The sequence below is a fragment of the Prosopis cineraria genome, unplaced genomic scaffold, assembly GCF_029017545.1.
Source record: "Prosopis cineraria cultivar Desert tree isolate PC_DT_omini unplaced genomic scaffold, ASM2901754v1 PC5, whole genome shotgun sequence".
In the NCBI taxonomy this organism is placed as follows: Eukaryota; Viridiplantae; Streptophyta; class Magnoliopsida; order Fabales; family Fabaceae; genus Prosopis; species Prosopis cineraria.
The window spans coordinates 39,776,708-39,787,447 of NW_026555336.1; the positions used below are offsets into that span (position 1 = coordinate 39,776,708).

Genomic DNA, 10,740 nt, shown 5'->3' on the forward strand with positions numbered 1-10,740 from the left:
TTTTAGAAAGATAAGGGAGCGTGTGTTTTCGTGCACTTTAGAAGGATAGGATTTTAGACACCTTTTATTTGAGAGACACAACGGCAATTGCCATGAGCTCCACTCAAAAACTTGATTGCAAGCAGCTTGTCAAGGACCATAAACCCGAGACGATGCCACCATCAAACCTGTTTAAGATGTACCTCTCATGTCAATTAGAACTAGAAGATGAATATGAAGATTCTATCACTCACCTTCCATTAGAGTTAGTGATTCTCCCTGTAAATGCCACTGCAGCTGACCTCAAGGTTGAAGCAGCAAATGCTTTCCAAGATGACACATCTCATGTTTAGAAGACTTTAAATCAATGAGGTTCTTAGCTATAGTGTTAAGGATTCCTCCTAGGTCTAGCAACTGTCAAGGTCTATGATCTAAGCATTCCAACTGTGAGGAAGATGCATAGGCAAGAACGGGCTGAACAAATTCCAAATGGAGCACAAACATACCCTTCTTGTTAGTTCTAGTGTGTTCATTCTCGTGTTGCGCGAGGAAGGGAATTTTGATTTTTGTTTAGAGTTGAGCCTGGGCATTCAGATAGACCACATTAACACCGTTTAGCACCATTAATGGCTAGAGAATTAATGTCTTGACGGTTTTCAAATTTTAGAGACTAATTTCTTGAAAAATAAACTTTAGGGACCTTGACCAACGTTGCTCGAAACTATAAGGACCAAAACCTTATTTTTTTCCAAGAAATAAATTACAAGTTTTTTCCTAAACTAATGCTATGCATATGAAATATATTATTCCAAATAACTAGGCCCATTTTAATCTGAGGTAATCTATGATGTTTCTGACTTATGAAAATTGTAGCTTCATCTAAATCTCAGATAATATATTGATAGAACATGGATTTTAATGTTCCATTAATTTTATAAAATAAAAATTAATTGACAAGAGAAATAGCCAACAACAATGAATAAAAGGTTTTTCTTTATGGGCAGAATGTATTTCTTGTAAATCAGCTTTAATGCTATTAAATACCATGGGATAACAGGCAGATTTACCCATCATGAATCATGATGTAAAAGATCAATGATAATGATAGTGAGGTCTAGATACATAAGGCAAAATATAACCCCACTGAGTGACGCATGGCAAGAGCTAACTCAGTTATAAAGTCATTTTTAGAATAATATGCTCAGTTAACTCAATATTATTTGATTAGGGGACAGCTAAATAATTATTTTATTGAGAACAATATGAGATGTGAATTATTGGATTATTTCAAAGGTTAACTTTAAAGCTGTAGAATACAAAATAACTTAAAGCCAAGCTATTAAGATTTCATTTTCTCTTGTCCGTGAATAGCATAGTAACCCATTAGACACCTTGACTGAAAGGATTACTAAGATTATCCATGCAAATGAAAAAACCAACTAACATTATCTTATGCCATTTCCAATGAGCATTTTGTTTATAGAAGTCCATGAAACTTATCCATTGGTTAATTGAACAATTAAAAATCCTATGAATTGGTCCAGTTTAACAAAAGCTTAATTGAAGCTCAAACACCCCATTTCTGCAAGAAGATATCTTAAAGGTTGATACAAGGGGGTACAGTTAACTAATTGTTGCAGTATCTGAACCAAGTTTTTTTTAGGCTAGATCTCGATATTGCAGATAAGAATAATCCAATTCATTTTGAAAATAGACCTAACATCACAGAAAACTTGAGGAATTTTAAGGTCATTGTCTTTTGCATCTTGAGCACCCATGACTGAAAAGCATAATTGTGATCCGTCAAAATTTATACAATTGTAATTTGTAGATACCTGGATTCTTGAGGGGACCAAATAATCTCGCGCACCTTCTGGAGTGGATCTAGACAGTATTGGAGTTTCAATCTACTTTGTGACCATAAAAGATAAAGATCAATACATGATGCCAACCATCAATCTCAAAGCAACATCGAAGAGGAGGAGGCACTATAACTCAAATGACAGATATAACACAGAAATGATGCACTCGCTATACATTACCTCCACAACACCATGTGTGTCTTCTAAATATCTCCGAATAAGTTTCACCACTTTATGTCGCAACAATATGTTGGAATTCATTCGGTGCCGCCTTAGATCCAGGCATCGATACCTGCCAAGAAGCAAAAATAAGCAATAGATCTCTCACAAAATTAAATGAATATAAACAAGAGGCAATACACAGTAATAAAAGGACATTCTTAAATTGTCTATGTTCCACAAAACTAATCATACAACACAAATGAAATACCTAACTTTCTAACACGGAAAACATCAATCATAGAATCAATTAAACAAAGCCCTGAAGATTCAATACCACAATATAATAGGGTATCAAGTTTGCAGACTTTTAATACATTACGATATGAGTAGTCTATTTTCCCACAAGTTAAATTAAATTAAAGACAAAGTTTTGGCATCATAATGATGAACTTTAATAGAGCAGGTACTAAAGTACATATAGATATACCAAGTACGAGCTTCATGCATCTTATAAGTACCTCAAATGAATTTCTTCTTAAGGAGATTCTTTTGCATCATCAGCTGTGTTCATTAAGAATGGTAACTTAGACTTTACAGCATTTAATATTTGAACACTCTCTGCAGCAACCTACCACACATTTGCTTGGAGCATTAAAGGGGTAAAGCAATAAATAAATCATTTCAAACTAAAGATGATAGAAAATCAAACACCCAATTGGTTTAGTACAAAATGGCTTTTTTCTTTATGTATTGAGTAATAACCAAGGAACATGGGAAGGAATTGAAAAAAATAAAGAAAGAAAAAAAGAACTTTCATACCAAAAGCAACCAAAAAAAAAAAAAAAAAAAAAACTACTATTATAACAGCACATGCCATTCTTTCTTATTAAGCTATCAAAAGCTACACATTAGGAGCAAACTTAAGCATCATATGGCTAGCAAAGACAATAAATTTTTAATTTTTTGTTCAATCTATCTCTTCCTCAAATTTGACATATATTATAAAGGAAAAGACAATATATTAAACTTGCCAATAGCCTAGAATGTATTGGTCAAGTTCTGGGCTTCTTCATGAGAAACCAAAGGATCAAGTAAGTTTAAATAAAAAATACATCGCAGAACTTATCTAAAAGTTTAAGATGCGCACTTCAAAGTTCAGACAACACAAAAAGTTGTATTAAGTCACAGAAATAGCTGAAAATCCTCCTCCTAATAGAAACGCGATACCTTGATTAAATATTAATGCATACCTCAATGAAGCCAGTTTTCATTCTCTTGTTGATGGACTCATTTGGACGAGACCGGACAATACCTTTAACAGCTACAACATATTTAAGTCTCAAGTCATTGATAGTGGAATGAGCATCAGGAAATTCATCTGGAATGGTCGTAACCTACATTTTAATATTTATCAGTACACATGCCATTTTATAGATTATTGCAATGATAAGGGGAAAAGGTAGGAAAAGTGCTAAAACTTTGAATAATATGAATAATAGGAACTGCACTATCAGCAGGAATACCACATATAGGCAAGTTCATCGAAGGACAAAGAAAAACAAAAACAAAAAAGCTTGCAACTTTTACATTAATTTATTCATTGAATTTTTTTTTCTTTCTATCTATATTCTCCAAGGTTAACTGGAATAAAGATGACCTGCTATATACTATCTAAGTACCTGAACGATACCGGTATGGTCTCTAATATTAAGAAATGTAAGGCCACCATGGACACAATGAAAAGCAACCTACCCACATAGCTGGACCCTTTTACCTATATTATTTAAAGACAATTCACCACAAAAAGCATTCTGAGCAACCCATTCAAGTGACTCGCAGTCGAGACCTAGATGTGAGTATTTCAAAAGCAAAAGGAAGTGGTTGTGTTGGAGGGGATGAAGAAGCCAAAGCAAAAAAAAATAGTTCTGCATAAGGGAGGTACTCTGTTAAGGGAATTGGAAATGCTTCTGATCAAGAAGAATGATGGCTTAGGGCGGAGGGCTATCAAAGGCAAGGGTTTGCGGAGCAGAGCCATGCTGCTTCCTCAAGTCACTAGGAATGATATGTATAATAGTATAATTCAGCACCTAAAGATAGGAAGCAGGCTCAGAAAGGGCAAAGGTATCCAAAAATTAAAGTAATGGAAGATTCTAACTTGCTAGAAAATCAAGCCAAGAGAAACCTAACATTCATTGAGAACATGGAATGAAAGAAATCCAGATAAGAGATTGGAGAAAATAGAAGAATTCTAGAATACCCATTGCCCAGAATCAAAGAAGTTGTCGAAAATAGAGCGTAGAACACAACCGGTTGAGTAGCGCGAGTAAGAGCATGAAGTGCCAATGCCGACCTCCAGGGACAAGATTGACTACAGCTGGAACGGCCGAACGGCAACCCATTTAAGCCTTTGTTTTTTTTATTTGGACTTGGGCCTAAAAAATATGTATTTTTAAGAAAATTGGGCTTCAAAGCCCCCCTTTCTATAAGTTCGAAGAAAAAGAGTTTGGATCATAAGCTCGTCAAGCCCGGTTCTCTCTCTTTTCTTTTTTATGCATTTTCCCCTTAAATGCACCGTCTGCTCTCTGTTGAAAAAATATGGGAAGAAAAGCTGAAAGGAAAGAAAATGAAGAGAAGAAAAAACTAAAAAGAAAATATTATTACTCATTCTGTTTAGATAGACAAGAAAAAATAAGAAAAAAAGAAAATGAACAGATATCATAATAACTATAATGTCCTTATATCAAAATATATCATGTTTCATGTAATTATATTTGTGAAAATAAATTAAAAACAGAAATTATATTAAAATTAACATAATCAAATCAATTTAAAATCAAATTATTTGTTAAAAATATATTTTTATATTTTATTTTAAAATCAAATAATTAAAATTAAATTAATGTAATTCTAGACACTTGATCTAGTCAATGGCTAAATTATTTAATTAAATAATTAAATTAATGTAATTTATAATTATAAAAGTTAAAAATTATAAACCAAATTGTTTAATAAAATTAAATTAATGTAATTAAGTAGTCTTTCAAGAATTAAAGCGCAAAATAAATAAGAGAGGGGGGTAGATGGTGAAAAAAAATTTTACTCTCAAAATTTCTCCACTTTAAAAAAAAATTAAAAAAAATAATAAATCTCACGCTCTATTTTCCTCTCACTTTTTCTTTACTCTCATATTTTCTTTCCCATCCAAGCAAAAAAAAAAATCTGTTTTCTCTCTTGTTTTCTCTCAATTTTTTCTTTCCTTCCATATTTTCTTCCCAATGGACTCTCATTCTCACTCAACGCACGCACGGGTTGCTCTCTCCTCTTCGCTCGCCTCCTTCTCTGGCCAGCTCTGTCTCGACGGCAGACTGCTCTCGGCTCTCGTCCTTCTCTGGCCAGATCGATCTCGGCGACAGACTGCTCTCGGTTCTCCTCCTTCTCTGTCCCTCTTGATCTCGGCAAGGAACTGCTGTCATCTCTCCTCCCCCTCTCGATCTCGGCAACGGACGATGGTGCTCACGATTCAAGTGCTCGCGACGGCAAGCTGATTCAGGTGCTCACGATTCAATTCTTTGCTTCAGCGTTCAGGTACCTCTAATTATCTGTCACATTAGGAGAGGAGGTGCTTTGTTCAGCCTTCTGACTGTTTGCCGAGTTTGCTTGCATTCGTAGCTGCTTAAAGGCTTGGGGCTCGAGACACAAGTTTTGAGCTTCGTGTTACATTGTTAACTGATGATTCATTTTATACAATTATAAATTGACAAGAAAAAAAAATTTTATACAATTATAATATTATTATTAATTTTTGATGTACGAAATCACTCGATAAAGTTTTATGTAATAAAATTAAATAATTTGAACATCTCATTTATAATTGATGCTGCTAATCTCTTTAATTTATTTTATAACATAATTAATCTTACATATAATTTTTCAATGATGAGGGGATTTGAATCTAGATAGATGAATATTTTAATTAATTTAAACTTTTAAATGTGTGCTAATTATTTTTTTTAAAGATTTTAAAAATCTTAATTTGTTTTATTTTGATTTTGAGTTTTAGAATATTATTCTGATCTTATTTAAAAGGAATTTTTAATATATTTCATCAATATTAAGAAAAAATTTAAAATTTATTAACTCTATTTTAAAATTTAATAAGTTTTTAACTTTACTTTTATTAAATATGTATATTTTAATAATATATTTTCTCTTTCCAACATTTAATGGAGGGTAAAAAAGAAAATTTATGATAAAAATTTAATAACGTGACTTATAAATAAAATTAAAAAATTTCTTCTCTCTCTACCTTATAAATAAAATCAAAAAAAAAATATTATAATTAATTTATAATACTTAATTTTATTATTATTATTATTATTATTATTATTATTTTTAAAATAAGGCTTAAGGCTCGACATTAACTCCCTTAAATAAGAGTTGAGCTGTAAAGAAGCAGAAAAAAAAGAAAAATCAAGCTTTAGGTTTTAAGATCCACAAGGATTGGGCCCATATGGATTAAGTACATTCATTTCTTAAGTCTATTTGAATTCAATTCAATTTCAAGCTCTTAAATATTTCAATAGCTTAAAAGAATTTAGTCTACAATGAAATAATTCAAAAACTTTAATATGACACTAATTTCACCTTTTTCCTAACTATCTTTTTCATTCAAAATTTTCAAAATTCAATTTATTAAATAACTTTACTATCTAGTGGTTCCATTAGCCTCATTAGATCATAATGAATCTAACTAAACCCATTAATCATTAATACAATCCTTACATTAATCATTTTCAGCATAGAGTTTGCTTAAGTCAACAAAAGTATCTGATAAAATACCTAAATAATAACTACTAATACAATCCTCACATTAATCATTTCCAACATAAGATTTGCTCAAGTCAATAAAAATATTTGATAAAATACCTAAATAATTCATATATACTATTTTAACAATAATAATAAACTCCTAACAACTTTATTTTATCTACCTATTTCAGCCAAAACTTCTTGAATACACATTAATTTAGGTTCCTATATTTTGTTCACATTTTATTATTAATTCTTGTATTTTTTTGTGTTTTTTACCCTTATGCTTTTATTTTTTTTTATTTTAGATCCTTCCATAAATAAAGTATAAAGACCTTAGAGAGATATAAAACAAAAAAAAAAAAAGAATACAGGGATTAAAAATATTTAAAAAAATATAAGAATTAAAAGCAAAATATGAGTAAAATATAAGAACTTAAAGTTATGTTTTTTTAAACTTTTTCTATGATCAAAAATATCAAAAATTTAAAATGATAGGAAATTTTAATTTTTTTTACTGTCAAAAATTTAAAAATAAAATAAATAAATGTATTCAGACAAAAATATTTAAAAAATTTATCTAATTTTTTAAAAAAAATGTCAAATCACACTAAGATTACAATATAATGTAAATGTAATATGGCATCTGTAATTTACTCCCCGAGTCGGACGCTGCTGTTCGTTTCCCTCAGTTGTGCAGAAAGGAAAAGGGAAAAAGCTTTGACGCCTTGTATGAGGTGTCAAAAAGATAATGGGTTGGGATCATTATTTTAAAAAAAAAAAAAAAAAAAAAAACTGATGCCCCCTCTTTCTTTCCTTTTTTTCCCCTCTCATTAATATATATGTATATATATATATATATATATATAAACTCATTTTTTGATTTCCTTTTTCTTTCACTTCTTCTTAAATTCCTTCCTATATATATGCGTCTGTATCTAAATATATTTTTAGATTTTTTAAAATTTAAAAATTTAAATTAAATTTAGGTGTTTTGCTCAAATAAAATCTTCATAATATTAAAATATTTATATTAAGTCAAGTCAGGAAAATATCTTTAGTAATTTAATATAATTTTCCCTAACCTTAATTATTTATAATTTAAAAAAAATCTATGACTTAAACTAAAGTTCTCACAATTTAACCTCACAATAATTTTAATTAATTATTAATTTATTTTAATGTTTTAGTTTAAATTTTTGGGATGTTGCATAATGAAAGAAATACAATGATCAAGCTTCCATTTCTCAAACAGTGTAAGCTAGCCTAATATTCCCTTCATTTTTATATATAAGAAAAAAAATGTATCACACAATTTAAAAAATTAATTAACCGTAAGAATTATGTTTGAAAATAAAAAATTAAATTAAAATATCTTATATTAATTAACATTAGAATACATTAATTATTTTTTATTAATATAAATTACAAGAGGTGATTTTGGAAAGGTGTAATAAATGCTTATTGAAATAAATGATTTTTCTTATATAAAAAATAAGAAAAAAATGATAATTTCTCCTACAAATAAAAATGGAGGGACTTGTATGTTTGGATTAGGAGGGATTTGGATATGAATTAAATCACCCATTTAGGTACACAAATATTCATTTCATATTATATTTCCTATATAGTTTCAAATTTTTTTTCATGTCATTTAAAATTTCAATCACTTCAAATATTTTATTTTTTTCATGTTTTTATTATTGATGTTTATACAATTTTCGTATCTTTTCTTATATTTTGCCCATTGAAATATAATATAGGTAAATTCATAATTTTCAATTTTTTTTTTGTTGTGAGTTTCAACTCATCTCTTTTTCATTTTAAATTTTTAAACTTTTCAAATAAAGAATTTTAAATATATGAGCTTTAAATATAAAACTTAAAATATAAAATTTTAAATCTAAATTTAAATTTAAATCCACTTATCCAAACACTATCTAATAAAATTTCACATTTCCCCACTCCCACTGAACACGAACCATGGGGACGAGGATGTTTCAAGTTGCAAGAGGGAGGAGAGGAGGAGAAAAACTATCTTAGAACCAACAATGCTCAAATAAGTTTGGTAGGAGGAAAAAAAAAACAATGCTCAAGTGAATTAGAAAACTAGTTAAAAAAACTTGTTAAGAAAAGTCAATTGTTAATTTTGTATTATTTGATTTCATTTCATTTCATTTTTTTATGACAATCTATTTTATTTTTATATAAAAATTAATTACATAACTTCATGTCATTCATATTTTGATGACAAGTCATATGAGATTATTTTGACCCAAAAAGTATATAGATCTGAAACTAAAACCATCGATAATGTTAATTAAAAATGTATTAATTAGAGTAATGAATATGAATATTTAAATTAAACTTAATCATAAACTTTAAAATGTAATTTAAAATTAAACAAAACCAAAAACTTAATCAAAATCTTCAAAAAAAAAAATGTTCCAATTCTTTGTTGATACCATTTTTTGTAATTCTAACGCAGGGAAGGGATAGACGACTTCCTCTCCTCCTCCTCCTTCCTGCAGCCAACAACACTCCACAGTGAGCTTTACAGACTGAGCAGTCTCTTCCATCATCTCTATCCCGAGACAAAGCAGAAAGTAAGCAGAAAGTTGATATGGCCACAACTATCATGACTAGTACATCCCTCTCTTCCATTTTCAGAAACCCCCAATTACTTGCCCCCTCCAAATTGAAATTCACGCTCCCCAGATCATCATCCTCTTCTTCCTTCCCTCTTCAGTGCTTGAGACCCATCTTCGTCTCCACAACATCCAATCCTTCTCACATTCCCAAGTCCTCAGCCAATGACATCACTTCCCCCTCCTCTTCCCCACCCACCTACACCCTCTCATCTCCCAAGAACCTCAAAGCTCGCCTCCAAAATGGCGAAACCCTTTACGGCCTCTTCCTCCTCACCTTCTCACCCACAATTGCCGAGATCGCAGGTCTTTCCGGATACGATTTTGTTGTTGTTGATATGGAACATGGTCACGGCGGCATCTCTGACGCGCTACCCTGCATCCATGCCCTTGCTGCCGCTGGAACCGCTTCAATTCTTCGAGTCCCCGAAACTTGCGCCACTTGGGCTAAGAAGGCTCTCGATTTGGGTCCCCAGGGGATCATGTTCCCCATGATTGAGAGCGCAAAAGCTGCTAAGGAAGCGGTGTCGTATTGTCGATTCCCGCCCATGGGAATTCGAGGCTCAGCCCACCCGATCGTGAGGGCATCCGGCTATGGGATCGATGAAGGTTATTTGAGTAGTTACATGGACGAGTTGCTGATCATGTGTCAAATTGAATCGGAGAAAGGAGTGAAGAATGCTGGTGAGATCGCGACTGTTGATGGGGTTGACTGCATTCAGATGGGTCCGTTGGATCTTAGTGCCAGCATGGGGTACCTATGGGACCCTGGGAACAAGAAAGTGAGGGAAGTGATGAGGGCAACTGAGAAAGCAGTTCTCGAGAGCAAGAAGGACGGCAATGGCAACAGCGGTGAAGCTTACTTAGCTGGGTTTGCGTTGCCGCATGATCTGCCCCTGGATCTACAGTCGCGTGGATATCGCATGGTGTCTGGTGCTACAGATGTGGGGTTATTTAGAAGTGTTGCAGTAGAGGACGTGCGGAGATTTAAGATAAGCATCATGGAAGAGAGCTCTAATGATGAACATGAAGACGGAAAAGATGGTGATGAGAAGTACTGGAGTGAATGAGAGACGCATTTGCTTGTTGCTCTTCAGATGGTGCTTTTTTTCTATTTTTCTTGTTAGATTACCTCAAGCTTTGTAGATGTGACGATTTTTAGTGTTTTTAGACCATTCACTCTGAGTTTTTCAATTTCCTTGTCATGCTTTGATCTTGAATCCAAACTACATGTTAGCGGCTTAAAATCTATAATGTATTTGAGTAATTTCACGTGACCA

The 10,740-nt window shown here is 31.8% G+C and overlaps 1 protein-coding gene and 1 long non-coding RNA gene across 6 annotated transcripts; one reads left to right on the forward strand and one right to left on the reverse strand.

The window, feature by feature from the left end:
- Positions 1-4,607, reverse strand: LOC129311563 (uncharacterized). Of its 4 annotated transcripts, XR_008593314.1 has the most exons (7): positions 3,683-4,607; positions 3,254-3,397; positions 2,522-2,631; positions 2,022-2,133; positions 1,815-1,886; positions 234-561; positions 1-167 (listed from the first exon to the last, which is right to left on the reverse strand). It is a non-coding gene; the product is annotated as an uncharacterized LOC129311563 (long non-coding RNA). The 4 variants fall into 4 exon arrangements; XR_008593312.1 differs by having other exon boundaries at positions 1-561; positions 3,946-4,591; XR_008593311.1 differs by having other exon boundaries at positions 1-561; positions 3,683-4,590.
- Positions 4,608-5,281: 674 nt separating this feature from the next.
- Positions 5,282-10,740, forward strand: LOC129311562 (uncharacterized). 2 transcript variants are annotated; one of them, XM_054953904.1, is made up of 2 exons: positions 5,282-5,588; positions 9,301-10,740. In XM_054953904.1, exon 2 carries the CDS (start codon positions 9,436-9,438, stop codon positions 10,528-10,530), a length of 1,095 nt encoding a protein of 364 aa, XP_054809879.1. In that variant the 5' UTR covers positions 5,282-5,588; positions 9,301-9,435; the 3' UTR covers positions 10,531-10,740. The 2 variants fall into 2 exon arrangements, with proteins under 2 accessions (XP_054809879.1, XP_054809880.1); XM_054953905.1 differs by having other exon boundaries at positions 5,282-5,553.